The sequence below is a fragment of the Pan paniscus genome, chromosome 15 (genome assembly GCF_029289425.2).
Source record: "Pan paniscus chromosome 15, NHGRI_mPanPan1-v2.0_pri, whole genome shotgun sequence".
Classification (NCBI taxonomy): Eukaryota; Metazoa; Chordata; class Mammalia; order Primates; family Hominidae; genus Pan; species Pan paniscus.
This window is the reverse complement of record NC_073264.2, coordinates 65,145,067-65,169,238: the sequence shown is the minus strand read 5'-3', so window position 1 is coordinate 65,169,238 and position 24,172 is coordinate 65,145,067. Positions and strand designations below refer to the sequence as shown.

The window sequence follows — 24,172 nt, the reverse complement described above, 5'->3', positions numbered from 1 at the left end:
TCCTATTATTTTTGGGATTTATGCACATTGTTTCCTGAAACTGTATTAAAATTCAAGTGGAGAAATACTCAAATTACTCATTTATTACAAAACTATTTAAGGAATATAGGTTCATGATACTTTACATTGCCATAGCATTTACACCTATCAAAATATTCCAGATATAGTATCTCATAATAACTCTTTGAATTAGAAAAGGGTGTTAACTTCCACTTCTAAAAATTTAATGTGATCAATCTGAAAACACTATGTATGGCATTACATTCAGCACAGCATGAATTTCAATGATGCCTAAGATATCCACTCTATCAAAAGGAAGGGAAGGGAGTGTGTTGGCGTCACTTTCCAACAGAGGTGAGGAAATAATCACAACTTACTCAACTCTGCTGCTATAGCATGAAAACAGATACAGTCAATACAAAAACAAATGGGTATGGCTATATTCCAATAAAACTTTATTTATAAAAACCAGGCACTGCGGGAAGGATTTGGCCCATGGACCATGAGCATGTGATGCTCCCTGCTCTGGTTCTGTTACTGTTCTCAGGACTCTGAGAAAAATCTTCATGTTTCTAAACTTCAATTTCCTTATTTTTAAACGGGGCTAATAATAGCACTCATCTCATAGAGTTGCTATAAAAATTCAACATGAAATTTTTAGCACAGTGTCTCCAACACTGTAAGTTCTACATAAATGTTAGTTATTATTCGGTGTTCTTTCCTCTACACCATAATTCTTCCATTATATCTTACTACCTCTAAAAACAAAACAGAAAACAAATTTTAAAAAATGTTCTGAGCTCAACAGAGACTACGAGGAAAACAGAAATAAGAGTCAGATTTGTCCTTTTCTAAACTAGAAGGCACTGCATGTAGATGCAGTATGAGTCACGATTACAAACCAGTTCACTGTAATTTTTGAAAATGGCTATCTTTCTGTAGAGAATTTCTATGTAGAACCTATAGCTTCTTTAGAATTACAGACATTAGCAAAACAGAAGATCACGAAATAAAAATAGATGCACTAACTGCCCAATTTTATTTTATTTTACTTATTTATTTTTTTGAGACAGAGTCTCACTTGGTCACCCAGGCTGGAGAGCAGTGCCGGGATGTTGACTCATTACAACTTGCGCCACCCTGGTTCAAGTGATTCTTGTACCTCAGCCTCCTGAGTAGCTGGGATTCCAACCATGTGCCACCATACCCAGCTAATTTTTTTTTGTATTTTTAGTAGACATGCAGTTTTGCCATGTTGGCCAGGCTGGTCTCTACTTGGCCTCAAGTGATCCGCCAGCCTTGGCCTCCCAAAATGCTGGGATTACAGGCGTGAGCCCCCGCACCCGGCCACTAACTGCATAATTTTTAAAACTTACTGTGCGCAAATCAATGCTTGTGTTAAGCTGCATCTGAAGATCTTCAAACTCATGTAGTTTTGTCTCCACATCACTTGCTTCAGAAGAGTTTTCTTCTCTTTGTTTCTCAATAGCAGTCACAGCTTTAATACTACACATTTCTGCCCAAACTTGCTCCTGAAATGCTTCACAATTGTCCTTTTCATTTTGAATATGTTTAATTTCCAAATTTATAAGTAATGGCTGCTGTAATTGAGATTTTATCTGATTTAAAACATGTAAGGAAGTTTCTAGTTTGTCCTGAAAATTCTTTTCATCCAATTCTTTTGGTGAGAGTTCTAATACCATGTTTTGGAGAACTTTGTATAACTTATCATTTTCTTCTGCATTCAGCTTTATTTGTAGTATTTCTTTCTCCTTGAATGAGTCATCAAAGGCCTTATTTTCATTTAATTTCTTTATTATCTCATCACATAAACACTTGGCTTTCTCAATTCTCTGACTTAAAATTTGGGCATTGAGCCGTCTGCTTTCCGGAGAGCTATCAGGAGCTTTTAGTACTACTTCAGTCATTTTCTTAATTTGCAAATCAATAGCTCTCATTTTACTTAATAATGCCTGATATTTGCCATGTTCTTCCTCAAATGTGTCCAATTGCTTAATTTTTTCTTCAAGTTCCTTTTCTTTTTCAAATACTTGGGTTTGTAATTGATCAAGTTGTGAAAAATCCCAGTTTAGTCCAATATAGTCAAACACTTTTTTAAGTTTCAATACCTGTAAGATGCAACACTTAATAGCGGTGAGTCTGTCTTTAAGATTATAGATCTCCTCTTTAACACCTTTATTTACTTCTTGATTAAGTAATAGTTCATTGCGCTGTATACTGTCAACCTCCTCCTGAAGCGCTGATGTTTTTTCATGGAATTGTCTGCAAAACTTTATCTTGTGTTCCACTTCATTACATGTATTCTGAATGAATCTTTGTATTCTGTTGGTCCTAATCTTAAGATTTTTCAACTGATCTTCCAGAAATAATCTTTCAAACACATTCAGCTCCTCATAGATGTTTGTTAGCTCCTGAAGATGTGTTGAGATTCCACTGTCAATTTCTTGCAATTCCTTCTGAGATGCCTCCAAAGTAACATGGTGATGTTTTAGTTCAGCTTCCGTGGCAGCTGTCTCCACCCTGGGAATTATCAGTGTTTCACTTTCTTGAACCATAAGTTGAAACTTCCTTATCATAGCAAAAAAATTGCTTCTTTCTTCCAACTTAAATTCTAATTGCTGTGATCTTTGAGTTGATTTTAAAACCAGCATTTGGTATTGATTCCGTAAGTCCTCTAGGGTATTATTTAAATCACCGCCCTCATAGGTTGTAAGGCTAGGAACCTTATCTTTGACCTCTTCAGCCAACGATTCCACAGACTGCTGCCTAGCTAGAATGCCATCATGTGTCACTTTGCACTTTCTGATCTGTGAAAGAATGTCATCTGGGAGAAGGGGAATGGAGGGATTAAGTTCACCCAACAAATTCTTGGCCCATAAGATAGTCTCTTTCATCTTGTTCCTTATGTCACACTTCTTAATCTGATTTTCTGCTTCTAAGTGTAATGGCTCCAATGTTTCCCATTGTTTCTTCAAGTTATTTATTCCATCCTCCAAATTCTTCTTTTCTTTTTCTCCCCAAATCCTCTTCATCTGAAGTTCAGCTTGCCCCTTTAAAACAGAAAATCCATGCTTGGTAGCCTGGAGGTCAGTGGTCAAGGCAATCATGCTTTGGTTCCCTGCCCGTTCTTCTGGAGACTTCAGCCTTAACTGTAGATGTTGCTGCTGCTGTTGCAGAGAAATCTCAGTGTCCTGTACCTTATTCATGAGGGTTGTAAATTCATCATATTCTACTACCTGCTGAGAATACTTCTTTTGAATCTGCTGTTCCACTTGTTCCCAACCATGTTCAAGTTGCTTAATCTGGCTTTCCAACAATTTCTTATCCATGTCAGTCACATGGTTTGATAAATTCTCCCATTTGATTTTCAAGTTGCCTAAAGAATCTTTCTCTTTTTCTATGGATGCTATGAATTTTTTAATTTTGTCCAGATACGTTACACTGTCCAGTGGTCCTCTAGAAAAAGAATAAAAATAGAGCTTGTTAATATTTAATGCTTATTCTACATTAAAATGTGGATAAATATCATTAGAAGAAATTAATTCTGCTCTAAATTCACAGAAAAAATTAGGCTGTCTGTAAAAATAATCTATCCTTAAAATAAAAATCAGAATCTTGTTTACTGTGGCTTTCAATTGGTGTAGAAAACTCTCCTATAAAATGAGTATCTTGGCTTTTACTTTGAGTGAAAAAGAAAAAAGCAAAGAAAATGAGTATCCCAAAAATGAATAACCACAGGAAAAAAATGAAGAGTGAAGGGAAGAATGTACATAAAAATATTTTGTAAATTGTAAAGTACTTGTATAAAGGTTAGTCTAGGAATGAGAGATATTGCCATAATATCCAACCCCCTTGTCATCTTTTCAACAAAGGGAAAAATATTGACTAAAAAGCTGTAATCATCAAGCTAATCTAAAATTGTTTCCTCAAGGGCTGTTACTGAAAGTAAACCCCATTTAGATAAAAGCATAAAACAAATCTTTTTTTTTTTTTTTGAGGCAGAGTCTCACTCTGTCACCCAGGCTGGAATGCAGTGGTGTGATCTCAGCTCACTGCAACCTCTACTTCCCAGGTTCAAGCCATTCTCCTGCCTCAGCCTCCCGAGTAGCTAGAATAACAGACGTATGCCATGATGCCTGGCTAATTTTTTTTTGTATTTTTAGAGAAACAGGGTTTCACCATGTTGGCCAAGTTGGTCTCGAATTCCTGACCTTAAGTGATCCACCTGCCTCAGCCTCTGGGATTACAGGTGTGAGCAACCACGTCTGGCCTAAAATAAACTTTTTTGATAATGAGAAAATATTTACATATGAAGACTAAATTTAATACCATTTGCCATCATTTTCAAAGCCAAAAGAAGTGCATATATTTTAAAAGAAACCATTCCAATACATATATATTCAATATATACCAAACTATTTAACTAATTATGCTGGTACTAAACAATTACATATGCTTGTCTCCCCTGCCCACATAGTTTAGAATTCTTGACAAAAATAATACTGAATTCCATAGAACATAAACCTATTTTGTAGATATTTATAGTGCGAATTGTTTCATAAATTACTCTGTAAAACATATTCAATTATATAAATTATTTTTTGCATGAAACCAACAGTTTCCTTAAATGCTATGGTCTGAATGTGTGTCCCTTAAAATTCATATTTTGAAACCTAATCACCAATGTAATAGCACTAAGAGTTAGGAACTTTGAGGAGTGATTAGGTCATGAGGGTGGAGCCCCTAAGAATAGGAGTAGAGCCCTTATAAAAGAGACTCCAGAGAGCTGCACTTCTCCTGCTACCACATGAGGACACAGCTAAGATGTGCCATCTGTGAACTGGAGAGCAGGTCCTCGTGATGCTGAATCTTCTGCTGCCTTGATCCTGGACTTCCCACCCTCCAAGGCAGTAAGAAATAATTTTGTTTTTTATCAGCCTCTTAGTCTGCAGTATTTTGTTATAGCAGCCCAAACAAAGACAGCATCCATATGAAATAACTTTCCATCCTGTGGTTTTAAAATCATAATTTCCTTTCACAATATAAACTCTTAAAACCCTGGGCCTGTCCAAGATGGCAGATGGTTGTGCTTGAATAAAAAGAATGCAAGTCCTAAATTCTTACACTTACACTTTAAGACTTTCCTTGTCTGTCAACAAGGCTTTCATTGAGGATTCAACTGCAGCAAGGTATTCCTGAAAATCTCTGAGGACACAATATTGGCTTTCTTTGTTTTTCTTCAAAGTAATAAGTGCCTGAAGCAAATTGTCCAAATGCTGTGCCGAATATCCTATATTGTGGAGAACCAAGGCCCCAGTTTCTGTTTTGTTAAGACATTCTGTTTGTTCCAGTGGCTTAATGGCTGCTTTCTTTGCTTCCAACTGGGTATATAATTTCTAAAAATAAGTCACACAGATCAGTCAATAAACACTCACTTATTTATGCATTAATTCATTCATCTTCTTTCCTCTTTGAGATAACACACTCTATCTCAGGAAGAGGGTAACTCATTTGCACACAGGGTAACTAAAGTTGTAACCTTTAAAAATTATTATTATTATTATTATTATTATTATTATTATTATTATTATTTTGTCACCCAGGCTGGAGTGCAGGGTGCAATCATAGCTCACTGTAACCTAAAATTCCTGGGCTCAGGTCTCCCATCTCAGCCTCCCAAGTAGCTAGGACTACAGGTCCATGTCACCACACCCAGATAATTTTTTTTATTTTTATTTTTGTAGAGCCGAGAGTCTTGCTATATTGCCCAGGCTGGTCTTGAACTCCTGGCCTCAAACAATCTTCCTACCTCAGCCTCCCAAAGGACTGGGATGACAGCCATGAGCTACCGCATCCCTAATATTTAAAAGGTTTTTCTTCCCAAGAATCATGTTAAAATCCAGTCTAAAATTCACCATTGGTCCAGCATTTAATGTCAGTCAGATCACTCTATTATCTTAAAGAGTTCTGCAATATTTAAAGGGAAATTCATCTTAATTTTATTATTTACATACATCCCCCATCTTTCCTATTTTAGATGCATGTTTATTGTTGTGGAAACTTAGCTAAAATTGCATGGGTTGTTTATAGTTTGCTTTTTTTTTTTTTTAGAGACAGGATCTCGCTCCATCATCTAGGCTGGAATGCAGTGCCACAATCTCACCTCACTGCAACCTTGAACTTCTGGGTTCAAGCAATCCTCCTGTCTCAGTCTCCTGAGTAGCTGAAACTACAGGCACACACCATCTTGCCTAAATAATTTTTGTATTTTTTGGTAGAGATGGGGTCTCGCAATGCTGCCCAGGCTGGTCTCCAACTCCTGGACTCAGGCAATCCTCCCGCCTCGGCCTCCCAAAGTGCTGGGATAACAGACATGAGCCACCATGTCTGGCTGCTGTTTCACTTTTTAAAATATGGCCATGTATTGGATTTTTAGATTACTTTACAAGCTGGAAGCACATAAATACATAAACATAACTATGTAAACACAGATGTAAAAACAAAGGGGGAAGAACCTCATAGAACTGATTGTTAGGAAAAATACATTTGTCAGAATCAGAAGAATATATACTTGTAAGAAAAGGAATGATGGCAAGTCAAAATCTCCAAATTTTCTCACTAAGTTTTTAGGAACTTTGTGAAATAGAAAGAAGACTAATGTTCCTTAAACTCTTCTACTTTCTAAATGAAAAGATTTATACAACTTACTTAGTACATAATTATACAGTTACCAAATTGATCATCAGGCAAAGGTTAAATAAGACTTTTCACTCTGTACAAGCAAGTTTTTGGCAATTAAAATATATTGTATTGCACTGGATAAATGATGCAATCATGTTGTCAGTGTTTTTATGTTTCCATACCTCTATCTCTTCTAATTGTTCATTTCTTAACATAGTATCTAATTCTAAAGGTTGATTTTGCAGCTCATTGACTTTCCGCTCATCTTCAGTGTTTTTCATGCTTTCTTGAGCATTAAGAGAAAGTTGTTTTGACATAACCATTTCCACAGCTGAATCCTGAAATACATAAAAAGATTAATTGCTGAATAGTCTACTTTCCAAATAAATCCTTTTTATTTTTCTTGATGAAAACATTCCAGTTTCTTCTGTTTACTTGGATTATAGACTTAAAAAGTATATTTGGGCACTACGAAAGATGATTTTTCCATATAATAATGCCTATGTTGGTATTACCCCAAGATGAAACCTTCTTTGACAAAGTAGTATAGGATATAGCATTGCTCAATTGTATATTGAAGCAAAATCTATAGTCTTAAAGACAGAAAAAAGTATTTAAAAAAACCCCAAAAGTGTATGCTTTAGTGTTCACCAGGATACAGTGGGCAGGGCAAATAATAGGCATTTATTGTTACCTACTGGTAGTTTAAAGTAAGTGGCCATATGGAGGTAACACCAAGGATTTGTGATATTAATTATAGCAACAGGAGGCAGCCAAATGCCTAGACAGATAGGGGCAAGCCCCCAGTGAAACCCCACCTCCATGCCAAAGACAGTTTAAAGCCTGAAAGCCAAGCTACAAGTTAATTCCTAGGACCGGACTGAGAACTTGTCCTCCTGTTTGGCACACTTTCCTCTGATTGATCCCCACCCTTCCCCTATTTTACATATACCCACCCTTTCCTAATTGGTTTTCTACACTGTTATGCTCTCCTTTGAGTGGTGTCTTCGCTTTAACCTTTTTTGCGTAATTACAAACCAGTCAGCACACACTCCCTATCCTGGGCCTATAAAGACACCAGATTCAGTCGGTAGAGGAGGAGACGGCCTGACTTTAGGGAAGAGACAACCTGACTTCAGGGAAGACAACCTGCCCTTCCCATCCCCCCTCCAGCTTCCCTCTCCACTGAGAGCCATTTTCATCACTCAATAAAATTCTTTGCCTTCACCATCTTTCAATCATCCACATGACTTCATTCTTCTTGGATGCTGGACAAGAGCTTGGGACCCACCAAGTGTGGGTACCCAGAAAGGCTGTTACACCAGCCCTTTGCCTTTGCTGGTGGAGGGCAACTGCCCCACATGACGAGGCAAGGGGCCAACTGAGCTACTAACATACCACCATCTGCAGACAGCAGAACTAAAGGAGCGCTGTAATACCCCTTTCTAGGGCTTCAGGATCACAAGCACCCTCACCCAGGCGCCACTGCATTCCCCTCAAGGTGACATGCCTAGTCTGGCCGTGGGCCCCACACAGAGCTTGCTCCTGTCTCGGCACCCAGAGCAGCTGGCCAGATCCTATGCTCACTTGCTCATGTGCTCCCTCCAGCAAGGGGTTAAGCACAGTGGACCAAGTAGACGAGGTGCCTCTTTTATGAGTCTGGTGAAGGGGCTGAGAAAAATCCTGTATCATTAAGGATAAATTGGCCAGGCGCAGTGGCTCATGCCTGTAATTCCAGCACTTTGGGAGGCCGAGGTAGGCGGATTGCTTGATCCCAGAAGTTCAAGGAGTTCACCATGGGTAACACGGTGAAACCCCATCTGTACAAAAAATACAAAAATTAGCTCAACGTGGTGGCATGCATCTGTAGTCCCAGCTACTCAGGAGGCTGAGGTGGGAGGATCACTTGTGTCCAGGAGGCTGAGGCTACAGTGAGCCATGATTGCGCCACTGCACTCCAGGCTGGGTGACAGACCCTGCTCAAAATCATTTTGATTTCAAAAACAAAGAAAGGATAAATTATGTCTTAAGCCAATCAGTAGTAAGAATTCAAACCTAGGTAAGGCAGAACAAGTTATGTAAGAGGTAATTTGACCTTTTCTGAAAGCTTTAAGAACTAGAGGTTCTCTATAGGACACAGAGAGACAATGCATCTGCATTCACTTGCTCTTTCTTTCAATAAATATTTGTGGAGCCCTGAGATGTATGAAGCACCATGGCAGTAATTTTAAAAGATGTCCATTATTTTGCTAAGGCACTCGTTTTTATTTTCAGGTTACTTTATATATGAAAAATCATTTAATTGTGCTATATACTTTCATGTCCATAGAATCTTTGAGGTATCAAATTTGTGAATAAAACATGTCCACATCCCCAACAAGGTAGAAATTGATGTCTTAAAAATACTGTCTAGATAGTAATGTAAGATGTTAACAATAGGGGAAACTGGGTGCAGGGGTGTAAAGGAACTTTTTGTATTATCTCTGCAACTTCTCTGTAACTGTAAAACTATTCTAAAATTAAAAGTTCATTTAAATAAAACAAATACTGTCTGGAGCTTCACCAGTTTTAACTGGAAAGAGAATTCAACTGTCCAGGGTTACTGGTTTTGAAGTACTTAATTGGCATTTAGCACAAGTCACTTCTTCTAAAAGGCTGCAAATTACTGAAATAATTTTGTAAACTTCCTCAGGTTCCAACAATGTATTCAGGCACACTGTGGCGAAAATCTACACCTAGAGCAGCAGCATCTCACAGGGGAAAGATCCAGGAAGGCTGTGAGAAGAAAGAGAGGTGCCACACTTCAGGTTTCACTGGCCAGTAGGTGCTTTCTGCCTATGAGCCAGTCCTATGAGCTAGATACTGTCTCCTTTCTATCTGATGGTTACTATTTCCTAGAGGACCCCCACCCCCCGAAATACACCCCCGGCCCAAGAGAACCTGCACTGAAGGCCTAGACACTGGACCTGAGGAACACTTTATCTGTTATTCATCATCTACTAAGATTACAGAACCCGTAGTCTCTCTTATCTGATGATCCAGTACCTGAGGACTATGGTTACACAACAGTAAAGCATTATTTCTAACAACTGCCTTTAGTAGTCAGAAAAAGGATTCTTGAAAACCTGACATTACCCCCAAAAGTTTAATTGTTTACCAACTCCCAAAGCCACATTTCTAGCTTGGCAGAAAAGCCAACAGAATCCCTTGAACTAACATTTCAAATGTAAAAGGTCCTTTGCTTGTGGCAGGGAGGTTAGAACACAGACTCCAGGTCCTGATAAGCTCCTGGAATGGAAGATTCTTTCATCAGCAGGCGTCCTTTGCTCACCACCCTTTCCTCCATTTTATTTTTACTCTGCACATTCATTTTAAACATTTTATTTTAAAATATAAAATATTTCATATGAACTTGAATAAAATATAACTGTATCAGGCCGTTTGCATGTTGCTGGTAAAGACATACCTGAGACTGGGCAATTTAAAAAAGAAAGAGGTTTCATTGGACTTACAGTTCCATGTGGGTGGGGAAGCCTCACAATTATGGCGGAAGGCAAGGAGTAAGTCATATCTTACATGAATGGCGGCAGGCAGAAAGAAAGAGGTTGTGTGGGCAAACTCCCGTTTCTTAAAACAATCAGATCTCATGAGACTCATTCACTATCATGAGAACAGCACAGGAAAGATCCACCCCCATAATTCAATCACCTCCCACCAGGTTCTTCCCATGACACATGGGAATTGTGGGAGTTACAATTCAAGATGAGATTTGGGTGGGGACACAGCCAAACCATACCATTTTGCATCTGGCCCCTCCAAATCTCATGTCCTCACATTTCAAAACCAATCATGCCTTCCCAACAGTCCCCCAAAATCTTAACCCATTTCAATATTAACCCAAAAGTCCACAGTCAAAAGTGTCATCTGAGACAAAGCAAGTCCCTTTGCCTATGAGCCTGTAAAATCAAAAGCAAGCTAGTTACTTCTCAGATACAATGGGGGTACAGGTATTGGATAAATTCAGCTGTTCCAAATGGGATAAATTGGCCAAAACAAAGGGGTTACAGGGCCCATGCAAGTCTGAAATTAAGTGTGGCAGTCAAATTTTAAAGCTCCAAAATGATCTCATTTGACTCTAGGTCTCATATCCAGGTCATGCTGACGCAAGGGGTAGGTTCCCATGGTCTTGGGCAGCTCTGCACCTGTGGCTTTGCAGGGTACAGCCTCCCTCCTAGCTGCTTTCATGGGCTGGCATTGAATGTTTGCAGCTTTTTCAGGCAAATAGTGCAAGCTGTCGGTGGATCTACCATTCTGGGGTCTGGAGGACAGTGGCATTTGCTCGGTGTGGTGGCATGTGTCTGTAGTCCCAGCTACTCAGGAGGCTGAGATGGGAGGATCACTTGAACCTAGGAAGCTGAGGCTACAGTGAGCCGCGACTGTGCCACTGCACTCCAGGCTAGGTGACAGTGAGACCACTCCACTAGGTGGTGCCCCAGTAGGCACTCTGTGTGGGGGCTCTGATCCCACATTTCCCTTCTGCACTGCCCTAGCAGAGGTTCTCTGTGAGGGCCCCGCCCCTGTAGCAAACTTCTGTCTTGGCATCCAGGTGTTTCCACACATATTCAGAAATCTAGGCAGAGGTTCACAAACCTCATTTCTTGACTTTTGTGTACCCACAGGCTCAACACCACATGGAAGCTGCCAAGGCTTGGGGCTTGCACACTCTGAAGCCACAGCCCGAGCTGTTCCTTGGCTCCTTTTAGTCAAGGCTGGAGCGGCTGAGACACAGGGCACCCGGTAGCTAGACTGTACACAGCAAAAGGACTCTGGGCCCAGCCCACAAAACCTTTTTTTTTTTTACATAGGCCTCTGGGCCTGTGATGGGAGGGGCTGCCGTGAAGACCTCTGACATGCCCTAGAGACGTTTCCCCCATTGTCTTGGGGATTAACATTCGGCTTGTTACTTGCGCACATTTCTTCAGCCTGCTTGAATTTCTCCTCAGAAAATGGGTTTTTCTTTTCTATCATATTGTCAGACTGAAACATTTCCTAACTTTTATGCTCTGCTTCCTTTATAAAACTGAATGCCTTTAACAGTACCCAAGTCACCTCTTGAATGCTTTGTTGCTTAGAAATTTCCTCTTGAATGCTTTGTTGCTTAGAAATTTCTTCCACCAGATACCCTAAATCATCTCTCTCAAGTTCAGTTCCGCAAATCTCTAGGGCAGGGGCAAAATGCCACCAATCCCTTTGCTGAAACATAACAAGAGTCACCTTTGCTCCAGTTCCCAACAAGTTCCTCATCTCCATCTGAAACTACCTCAGCCTGGACCTTATTATACATTTCACTATGAGGTTTTTGGTCAAAGCCATTCAACAAGTCTCTAGGAAGTTCCAAACTTTCCCACATTTTCCTGTCTTCTTCTGAGCCCTCCAAACTGTTCCAATCTCTACCTGTTACCCAGTTCCTAAGTCACTTCCACATTTTCAGGTATCTTTTCAGCAATGCCCCACTTTACTGGTACCTATTTACGGTATTAGTTTGTTCTCATGGTGCTGATAAAGACATACCCAAGACTGGGCAATTTAAAAAAGAAAGAGGTTTAATGGATTTACAGTTCCACGTGGCTGGGGAAGCCTCACAATCATGGTGTAAGGCAAGGAGGAATAAATCACATCTTAGGTGGATGGCAGCAGGCAAAAAGAGAGAGGCTGTGCAGGCAAACTCCCACTTTTTAAAACCATCAGATCTCATGAGACTCATTCACTATCATGAGAACAGGGCAGGAAAGATCTGCCCCCATAATTCAATCACCTCCCACTGGGTTCCTCCCATGACATGTGGGAATTGTGGGAGTTACAATTCAGGATGAGATTTGGGTGGGGACACAGCCAAACCATATCAATAACAGACACACATTACTGACCACAGAGATTTAAAGTGATATAATTTTCTGTATTAAGAAAATAATTTAAAGCCCAACCTCTATCCCTTTTCATCTCTTCCTCTCCAGAACCAACCACTGTTCTAAAGTCTATACACACACTTTTATACTTTCACTACATATGTTAGTATTCATATAACATTGCTTTATGGGTTTTTAATTCTTACTGAAATAGAATCATGGATGTATCATGTCATAACTTGTTTTTTTCCACTCAGCAGTATGTTTGGAGGTTTATCCATGTTAACAGATTATAAATCTAGTTCATTATACTGAATGAATGAAAATGAATTTTTCATCTGTTAGACTACTGTGGAAAACAATATTGTTTCCAACTTTTCATATAATAGATAGTGCTGTGATATATACCCTTGTATGATTCTTCTTGTGCATGTGTGGAGTTCCTTAAGATATCTATGTAGAGTAAAAATTACTGGTAGTAGTGTGCTTCCTTTGATTCTCAATAGATAGTTATTGATTTATTCTCCACATTGAATTACTGTTTATATTCCTACCAGCATAGTGATATTTTCACTATTTTCTTTTCTTTTTTTTTTTTTTTAAAGAAAGGGTCTTGCTCTGTCACCCAGGCTGGAGTGCAGTGGTGTGAACATGGCTCACTGCAGCCTCAATCTCCTGGGTTCAACTGATTCTCCTGTTTCAGCCTCCCAAGTTGTTGGGACCACAGGCACACGCCACCACACCCAACTAATTTAAAAAATTTTTTTCTAGAGATCGGGTGTTCCATGCTGCTCAGGCTGGTCTGGAACTCCTGGGCTCAAGCAATCCTCCTGCCTCAGCCTCCCAAAGTGCTGAGATTACAGGCATGAGCCAGAGCACCTGGCCTGAGCTACTCTTCATATGTTCATTGGACATATGAGTCCTGCCTTCTGCGAACTGCTTTTGCATATCCACTGTCCATTTTTTATTGTGTTGTTAGTGATTTGGGGCTATTTTTTGTATTCCGGATATTAATCTTCTAATAGTTACATGCATTGTCATTATCTTTCAGTAGATTGTCTTTAAACTTTGTGTATGATGTCTTTTGTTGAACAAAAGCATACTGTTTTAATCTAGTCAAAATTTGTCTCTCTTTTCCTGTTTAGGCTTGTGGTTTTAGGGCCTGTTTAACAAAGTCTTCTATGCCCCAAGATCACAAAAATGTTCCCTTATATTCTCTTGTAAAGATTTAAATATTTTCTCTTCACATTTAAGCTTTTCTTTAATATATTTTTGTTTGAAGTTTGAGATAGATAAACTTTCAGTCTTTGTCTCAAAATGTATTTTGCCTCATTCTAGAATGATAATTCAGCTAGGTTGACAGCTATTTTCTCTTAGGTTGACAGTTCCTTGAAGATCTTATTTGCACTGCCTTCTGACTTTCCATGTTGAGAAATTTATTATTGACATACTTGTTTTATTAGAGGTAATCTTTTTTCTCTAGTTGCCTTTAAGATTCTTCTTTTTGGCTCTGGTGTTTTACTATTTTAAGTACAATGCATTTAGATAAGAATTTATTTTTATTTAGTCTGTTCAAGGCTCTCTGTTCTTCTTGAAACAAGATTCATATTTTTCCTCAATTTTGGAAAATTCTAAGTTTTGCCTTTCCTCCAATCTCTCTATCTCTCCTCCTAAAGCTCTTATCAGAAATGTGTTCAATCATTGCAGTATATATAGCCTCTGGCTCTCTTAAAACTCCCTCCTATTTTCTGCCATATATATATATGGCAGAAATATATACACATATATATATTTCTGAAAATATTTCAGAAAATATATACATATATATGTATATACATATATATATATATATTTTAACCTCACTTCTACAGTAGGGGATACGTCTCTTTATAGATGTTGGATTTTGTGATAATTTTCTCAGTCATATATTCTAACTAAGTCTCTTCAGACTATGTCAAATTTGCTGCTTAATTTGGCCAAAGCAATCTACATTTAATGACTTTTTTTGTTGTTTGTTGAAGTCCCTTATGATTATTTTTCAAATCCGTCCTTTTGTTCTCAAAGTACTGTATTCTTTCCTTATGATTTCAATTTCTTCTTTTTTTAATTAGTAATCATTTTAAACACGTTATGGTAAAATATCTTTCAGATTGCTGCATTATCTCACTTTCTTAGGGTATTCTCTCATTTGATGTGATGAGTACTCCTCCTTGTGGTAGAGTGTTCCTTTGTGCTATTTACTTATTCATTCATTCTTACTAATTATTTGTTATCAGACTTTACTTTTTTTAACCTACTTGTGGGAATCTCTTTGGCCTGACTGGTAGGTAAGTAAGTAGATAGACAGACAGATTAGAGACTGATTGTCATGTTAATTTCTTGGCTAGACCTGCTCCACAATGCAATTAGTATAAATTTAGACTCAAAACCTGCTTAAGACATAGGGTTGATTTAGGTTTCTCATGCAAGACCTCTTATTTCCATGTGTAACTGGAAAAAGAAGCTTCATAGTCCTTCTCTGGCTTGAGATTTTCCTGGTCTACTTTTCCCCAAAGGTACAAGCTTTTCAAGGGCCCGTGTCTATTCTGGAGTATCTATCAATGAACAGCCTCTCTTTGAGCCCTTATAAATTCTAAGCCCCTGGATATCTCATTCTTTCCCTTCTCCCATGCTCCTAAAATTTCTCTACTTAAAACAGAAATTATACTTAGCATAAACTCAAGACAAAGTATAATTTTAAAGAGTGTACTAAAGCCTACATATTGAGCTTCTGAGCATAAATAAAATGTTCAAAGTTAATAATAAATTTAAAGTGGAAAATGACCATTCTATCAAAGCATGGTTGGGCTACAAGGCCAACAACGTCTACTCTTTTTTTTAAACATTGCTTTTTTTCAAACATGTATCTTTCCTTTCATTTGGGTCTGTTTGGAAAAGAATAGGAGGTGAGAAGAATATCATGAACTCCTCCTAAGGGCAGGACCATGACATTTTGATCTTTACATCCCCTGACTCACAAAGTGAACATTCCACTTCAGCATTGAAAACACTGAGCTCTAAATGACTGAGCATGGTCTCCAGCTTGGCCAACATGTTAGCACAGTCACAAGAGGCAAGTCAGTAACCTTCACTATCCCTTTTCCCATTCAGGGGCTATGGCCCATGGCTATGGTAACTTTGTGACAGGCAGAAACCTAAATCCAATACTTGTAACCTGGCAACAATGGGGCAGAGTGTCATACCAGCTCTAAAGGATGTATTTCTTTTTTCTCTAAAGCTTTACAATATAAAGCAGTGAAAAACAACTCTTGCATAAGCATACATCATCACCATTAGAGACAAAACCAAAAGCCAGATCAACACAGTCTCAGAGGCTGCCAATTTCTCTTAGTATAACATCTAAAATGTTAATGTGACTCGTAAGGCATAGCCAGCCACACCTACCTCTCAGGCCTCATCTCTGTCACTCTCCTCTGCCATCTGCCTCCTATGTTGCAGCCACTGCGCCCCAGTCAGCTTCTGAAATTCCTCACGCTCTCTCCCATCAAAAGAGGAGACAGTATTTCTGTCAAAAATGCTCCCCACACCCAGCCCTGAGCTCTGTTAACTCCAACTGACACTTCCAGTCTCTGTTCCAATGCTGCTTCCTGGGAGCTCTCTCTGACACTACAGTGTAGGTCAGATTCCTTGGTTAAAGACTATCATGGAACTAGGTTCCTTCCTTTGGTTCCTGTAATTAGATTCTCATTGCTATAATTAGCTGATTAATGTGTATCCCCCCAGCTAGACTAGAAGCTCTTTGAGAACAGAGACCATGTCTATGTGGGGATCCTCACTGCCTAGTCAATGAATTTAAACTGAGTAGATGTACAGATGAATTCAAACCAGAAAATGTAAACCAGAATAAGAATTTTATTTAGTCTTCCATTTCCAATATTAATAGTATATTTGTCTTTGGCCTGTAAGTGATTGGGGAAAAATTAAAAAAAATTTTTTTTTAAATGTGTGGGTTATAGAGTAAAATGGAAAGAAACTGAGGGCCTGTCAATGTAGCAGTTGTTGACTAAACATCTGTCAAGAACAATAGAAAACAGGGTGGCCAGGGGTGGTGGCTCATGCCTGTAATCCCAGCATTTTAGGAGGCCAAGGTGGGAGGGAGTATTGTCTTAGCCCAGGAGTTTGAGACCTGCCCGGGCAACATGGTGAAACCCCGTCTCTACCAAAAATACAAAAATTAGCCGGTGTGGTGGTGCACACCTGTGATCCCAGCGACTCAGGAGGCAGAGGTGGGAGGATCGCTTGAGTCCAGAGGCAGAGGTTGCAGTGAGCCAAGATCGCGCCACTGCACTCCAGCCTGGGTGACAGAGTGAGACCCTTTCTCCAAACAAACAAACAAAAAGAACGATAGAACAGGTTCGGTTTGACTGAAAGAGTGGAGAAAGTTCAAAACATTCTTAGAATAGGGGAGCCGATTTTTTTTTTTTAAAGTAAAAAAGAAAAAGAGGAAAAAGAAACTTTGAAACAAATGCCAGGATTATATGACAAGGTATCCATGAGAACTCAATAAAGAGTCCCTTGAGGTCAGTCAGCACGTTAGCCTCTTAAAGGATTTAAAAGGTCACACAGTAAAGAAAACCTATTTGAATGTGTTTAATCCTACATTCCTCAAACTTTTTTGGATCTGAATTTTCCACCCATATACCACATTTTGTGAAATGAAAAAGTTCTGAGCATCAGACTGAGTACAGATAAGATAACTTCAAGACTACCCTGAGCAACTTAGTGAGACTGGGTCTCTACAAAAAAAAAAAAAAAAAAATTAGCTGGGCATTGTGATACATGCCTGGAGTCCTAGCTGCTCAGGAGGCTAAGGCAGGAGGATGGCTTAGGGTTAGGAACTCAAGGCTGCAGTGAGCTGTGACTGCACTATGACTACACTCCAGCCTGAGTGACAGAGCCAGACCCTGTCTCTAAAATTCATAAAAAATAAATAAAGGATGCCTAAGTTCTAGTCCCAGCTCTGCTGGACTTCAATTCCCTCACCTGAAATAAAAGGGTTAGGTTAGACAATTTCTAAGGTCTTATTCAGCCTGAGATTTTACAACTTTGGAGCATGTTCTCAAATGCATGTTGTTTATAGATGGCAAAAAAAAATGTACTATGTAAGTTGGTTATCCCATTAAGGCATAAATTTTGGATTGTGAAAATACCTCTACGGTAAGATGCAAGATTTGCATACTGGCCAGAAAGGGCAAGTAGGACACTGTAGTTGACACATGGCCCAACTATGTGCTCTGTTATAACTTTTTTTTTTCTACTGAGTTAACAGGATAAACAACACCAGAAATAGACATAATTTACCCCAAGACTGAAAACTCTCCAGTAAGTAGTTTCCTTCTCATTCAAATTCTGACCCCAGGCTTTGTTCCGGGTCACTCACCCACAGCTAGAGCTTTGCACATTTTGCCTGTACCTTCCAAGATTTATCTACAAATGCCTTCTTAAACATCAAATTAGAAATGCTGAGAAACTTCTGAAAAGAACAAAATCAATTCAGAAATGCTAACAATTATGTCAATGATAAGGAAATCAAAGAAGTAATTACAGACCAAAGGTTTTCAGTTTTTAAAAAGCAATTATGTCATGTAGGCTGCTATTTCGGAAGGATGGGGCAAGAAAGATCATTCAATACTAGATAAGCTGTAATGCTGTATTATGATTTTTTAGAAAAAAATAATAAATTAGAAAATGTATGAGTTTCCCTGTTTTTCCTCTTTATCATTTCTCTTTATGGGCACATAAAATCCTAAGAGATTAGACAGTCTTCACTTTTTACCATACCCTAATCTGCTGCTTCACTTAACCTATATAGAAAGGAGGAGATGGAAGGTACTTCTGCCTACCCATATGTAAAAATTCAGAAATACGCATCTATAAAAATATGCACTATGGTATTGAACCATAAGCACAAATACCCGTCATACTGAATTTTGCAACTTCTTTTGTTTCTAGGTCTGCCTGAACATTTCCAATATTAAAGAAAAGGTCAACCAAAGGTCCAGATCTACAAAATCACCTGCATTTCATCTGAAATGAAATTCTTGACAATGGATTCAAATATATACATGCTATGATGGCAATTTTTGGAAACTGCCATCACATTTTCAACAAAATTCTAAGATTAATGACATTTATTAAAGAAAAAGTAAAAGAAATAAAAACTTTCTAAAAATTCTTCTGGGGTCTATTTAAAATAATCTGATAAAAGCCTCTCTGGATTCCAAAAAGGCATGTGAAGTGAGAATTAGCGATTTAATTAGTGTTAGATTTTAAGCTGTGACAACTATATCCTCACATTCTAGCAGAATGACTAGCACAAAATAAGTCTCAAGTAGTGTTTTTAATGACTGAAGTGCTTATTTTCACTATCACAATGATTTTATATTAATCAAATTTATAATTCAGTAAACTGTGCCTTTATGTGTCCTACGTATTCATTATATTGAGAATCCAGCTTAAGTCATTAACACAGTTATGTCATTTGTCACATTATACATGTACTTTATTAGTCTAAGCATAAATCTGATCTCTTTTGCTAGTTGTTGTTCAACTTTAAAACTGCTCTTGACCTTAATAGACTAATGTTATATAACATTACATACTCTAATATTACATACAAGAAAATACAGCCAGTACTCAGAGAAAATAAGCCATACAGATACAGAAAAATAGCCATGTTACAAAAGAATAAAGCAACAAAATGTTGCTAGAGAATAAAAAGTAGTTATCTGTATGAAAACTTATGAAAATTATTTGAGGACATCAATTCCTCCATTTGCCCTGAAAAAAACATTTAAATGAAGTATCATAAACTATCAATAACCCTTAAATTTGTATCATAAACTATCAATAACTCTTATCATTCAAGATTAATTAAAAGCTTAATAAATTTTTTAAACCTTTTTTTTCTTTTTTCTTGAGACAGGGTCTTGCTTTGTCACGCAGGCTTGAGTACAGTGGCACAATCTTGGCTCACTACAGTCTCGACCTCCTGGGCTCAAGCAATTCTCCCACCTCAATCTCCCAAGTAGCTGGGACTATAGGCACGTGCCACCACCTCTGGCTAATTTTTGTATTTTTTTTTTTGTAGAGACTGGGTTTCACCATGTTGCCCAGGCTGGTCTCGAACTCCTGGGCTCAAGCAATCTATCCACCTCGGCCTCCTCACGTGCTGAGATTACAGCTGTGAGCCACTGCACCTGGCCAAAAACAATTCTTATTTTTAGATTATGATCTTTATATAGTTCTCAACATACTCTATTGAGTTTTGGGGGTTCACAGTCAAAATGGATCTGGGAAGTTAGTTTAAAAGTTGTTAGGCAAGTAACTCCCTTTTAGCAAGCTCATGTGTTAGGACTGTGCCCTTTTGTACAGCCTATCTCATAGAAAGCACTGAGTTATTTTTCCTTTTTAACTTTATCACTTATTTATTTAGAGACCAGGGTGTTGTGCTATTGCCCAGGCTGAAGCACAGCGACACAATCATGGCTCACTGCAACCTCAACCTTCGGGGCTCATGTGATCCTCCCACCTCAGCCTCCCAAATAGTTGGGAACACAGGCACAATCCACCATGCCCAGCTAATTTTTAATTTTTCTGTAGAGACGAAATCTCCCTATGTTGCCCAGACTGATCTCAAACTCCTGGGCTCAAGTGATATTCCCACTTCAGCCCCACAAAGTGCCGAGATTACTGGTGTGAGCCACTAAGTCTTGATTATCTATTGCTATTTAAATACTGTTTTAAGTTTCTTTTACACATACAACATCAAGAGCCTCACTCACTGATCCCTTAATCCTCTAAGACATATTACCTTTTTTTAAAAATTAGAGAAACCCCGTCTTCTACTAAAAATACAAAATTAGCCAGGCGTGGTGGCACATGCCTGTAATCCCAGCTACTCGGGAGGCTGAGGCAGGAGAATCGCTTGAACCTGGGAGGCAGAGGTTGCGGTGAGCCAAGATTGTGCCATTGCACTCCAGCCAGGGCAACAAGAGTGAAACTCCATCTCAACAACAACAACAACAACAACAAAATTAGAGATAGGGTCTCACTCTGTTGCCGAGGGTGGAGTACAATGGTGCAATCACAGCTCACTGTAACCTCAAATTCCTAGGCTCAAATGATTCCCCCATCTCAGCCTCCCAAGGAGCTGGGATAACAGATGTGCACTATCATGCCCGGTTATTAATATTATTATTTTTTGGTAGAGACAGGGTTCTTGCTATGTTGCCCAGCCTGGTCTCAAGGGATCCTCCAAGGCCTCTCAAAGTGCTAGGATTACAGATGTGAGCCACCATGCCCGGCCTGACACATTTCCTTAGCAATATCTAACACTGTGGGATTTGTTTAAAAAACTTTCCTCACAGAGAGATGCTCCATAGGCATTTCACATTGTTTTACATATTTTTAGAAAATCCTGCCTGGTTCCTTTAATCTTCCATGCATTTCTATTCTACGGAGACAATAAAAGCGCATGTTCTCTTTATTCCTGTTGATTACTTACTCCCTAAAAACCTGATGGGAACTCATACCTGAATGTTCCAACCTCCACTACTGTCCCACTGGACCCTGACTGTGAGAAGCTGCGTGTCAGGGAGATCCTCTCAAATACAGTTTACTGGATCTCTCTTTGTGCGATTCCCATTTCAATCTGTAACCTATGAAAAAGCACTTTAACAGCCACAAGAAATGTACTCATGTGATTGTTCACAGTGAAAACAAGAAAACATTCTTCTTTCTTCTCCCTAGGGAAAGCTAGGAGCCTAAATGTTGCTATCCTCACACTAAATGATCTAACAGCAGAGGGTTAACACAAGAAGAAAAAGATAAGAAACTATCCTTTCCGACAGTCTCTGATTTTATTATGAAATCAACCCCCCAAAAATTGGGATCTTGGATTTTTTTCCTGAAAAAATAGGTAAAGAACATTTTCTTTTCTTTCGCCTTTTCTAATTTGCCTTTGCGCTCTTGACCCAAGAAACAGTATCTGATTACTTATCAGAGAGAATAATAAACCTAAATTGATGACTGACATTTTAACAGACTGAACAGCAATATTTCACCACTGAAATCCTGGACAATTTTCTAAGAGCTCTTTTTACAAGTAGGCTTCATAAATAGCCAGGACATTGAGGATTTAATTATGAAATCAGAATGCTTGATTCACGACCCTCTTTTCAGAGCCAAATACCTCTTCATTCTCAGACTCACTGTCTTGAAAGTGCAATCACAAGCACTTACCTTGTTTATTTCCCAGTCTTCCTCCAACTTTTCCACTGCAGCTGATTCCTGAGTAGACTCCTGCACATCAGAAGTGGCCTGCTTCTCTCTGCCTGGCAGAGTAAACTTTTCTTTCTTTTCTGTTGAGCGTTTTGATTTGAGAATGCTGTTGAGACAACATTCCATCTCCTGCTTAGCAGATTCAAGCCTGTTTTCCAAATCTTTTTGTTTACACTGAAGTGATTTTATATCATCTTTAATAATCTTCTGCCCCACTGAAGATGTATTTTGCTTGACGGATTTTGCTAAAGCTAAAATCTTCTTTAATGTGCCATCTTGTAAACTGAGTCTATTCTCTAGTTCCTACGAGTGGAGAAAAGATTGTTATATCTCCATTCAATTGCCACAAAAGTTAATTGACTTTTGTAAATCACAGAGTACTCTTGCTTCACCAGTAGAAATATTTAAAAACTTAACAACTCATATCACATAGAAGAAACTTTGGCAAAATTTAAACCAATGCTGCATCTTGGATCAAATTCTCAAATACGTATTTTAAGATATTAAAATGTTTGCAACAAGTGATTTAGAACAACACAGGAGGCAATCAACAGATATTCGTTGAATATATATGTTTTGTTCAAGATACGTCTTTGTCATACAATCAAAACACTGAATAATAGGTGCCTATTATGTGTGAAGTATTAAAAAGAATAGAAGAATCATTTAGAATGTACCCAATGAATCTAATGCTAATATTTAAAATTCAGAGGAAAACTTTGTGTTGATGAGAAATTCATCTAGTGTACTATCTTAAATATAGCACAAAATCAATATTTAGTAAATGCATAAACAAATATGACTAATTTTAAAACTCTAGACTGAAAAGGAATTTGATGTACTGCAGTAGCTACTTTGAACTAGAATAAATCTAGGTGAACGATGTACAGTTTATCAGTCGTTATCCTAATGGGCTACACAAGAAGCATTCATTCAATCATTCATTCATCCAACTAACAGCCAAGTACTAGGATAGATTTTGAAGTTACACAAAGGAGTAACATACAGGCCTTTCAAGGTCCTACAGTCTAGTGGGTAAAACTGTCCCTGAGGGCCCACCAAGTGAGGGTCAATTCAAATTATAAATGGATTTGTCCACTAAAGAAGGACATTCTCATTTATTATGACTGGTCAGAGCTTTAATTACCTAAGAGTCATCTGAATACCAGTGGAATTTCTGACAGAGGACACTGATTGATCACACTGTAATTAACACTGATTTTTTTTTTTTAATGTCTATCATGTCTGGACACTGTTTAGTACCTGCAGTTTCTGCAATTTTTCCTCAACCGCTATTTGATCCACAGGCTTATCAGAAAAACTGACAAATTCCTTGGAGAAATTGTCCAATGTAGTATTCAGGTCTGTGACGCAAACCTGGTATGAATCATGTTCTCGAACGTGACCTTCCAAGTTTTGCACAGAATCCTAAAAATAAAGCCACAGACAATTTACAAATTATTTCTCTCTGATTGTTTTCACTCACAAAATAATTAAATGACTAATTAATACTTGTTTACCAGTTTCATCTTGAAACAGGAATACGGCTATAAATTAGAGTTCTAAAGATTTTAGAGTTTGAGATATTTCACTGCAAAGTCTCCATCTCCCCCCACCAAAAAATGACTCTTATTGAAAACAATGTTTTTCCATGCTTCTTTGCCTTCATTTCCCCTTCATGAAGATAACTTATTTGTCAAGATGTTTATAAAATGAAATAGTTACAAATTATATCATTAAATCCCAAACATTCATGATAAAGCAGCTTCCTTAATTATCCTTTGCAATAAAACCAACTACCAATTTCCACACTTGGAAATGAGACCATATGAGATCAAACTAACCTCAGATTCATGTCTTAAGAATCAAACTCCAAACCTGTGTGTTAGGAAAATGTAATCTTAACTCAAAAGTAAAACCACCTTTAGTTTCTCTCCCTGGGATAGGAAAATACAATGACCACAGCTGATCAAAAAGCAGCAACTACTAAATTAAACAATTTACAGAAGAACAGGTCTATCTTAACCCCTGCCCAACTTCTGCTATCTGTTCAAGCAGGATTTCTTACCCAGGCAATCTTTACATGGAATCTGGCTTTCAGTGTACAAAGAATTATAAACAGTTCTATTAAAAGAATATACTCCCTCATGACAAGCTGACATTTTACCTCTTAATTATTATTTTTTTTGAGATGGACTCTCACTCTGTTGCCAGGCTGGAGT

General features: G+C 38.3%; 1 protein-coding gene across 9 annotated transcripts in view; it reads right to left on the bottom strand.

Moving 5' to 3' along the window:
* SYNE2 (spectrin repeat containing nuclear envelope protein 2) overlaps positions 1–24,172 on the bottom strand; it is a 368,901-nt gene that overhangs the window by 168,890 nt on the left and 175,839 nt on the right. For all 9 annotated transcript variants that reach the window (XM_034937677.4, XM_034937678.4, XM_034937679.4 and 6 more), the window contains exons 44-48: positions 23,214–23,378; positions 21,912–22,253; positions 6,885–7,040; positions 5,152–5,417; positions 1,377–3,477 (exon numbers count right to left, since the gene is read on the bottom strand). In XM_034937677.4, coding sequence (XP_034793568.1) covers positions 1,377–3,477; positions 5,152–5,417; positions 6,885–7,040; positions 21,912–22,253; positions 23,214–23,378 — 3,030 coding nt within the window. The remainder of the gene's footprint in view (positions 1–1,376; positions 3,478–5,151; positions 5,418–6,884; positions 7,041–21,911; positions 22,254–23,213; positions 23,379–24,172) is intronic.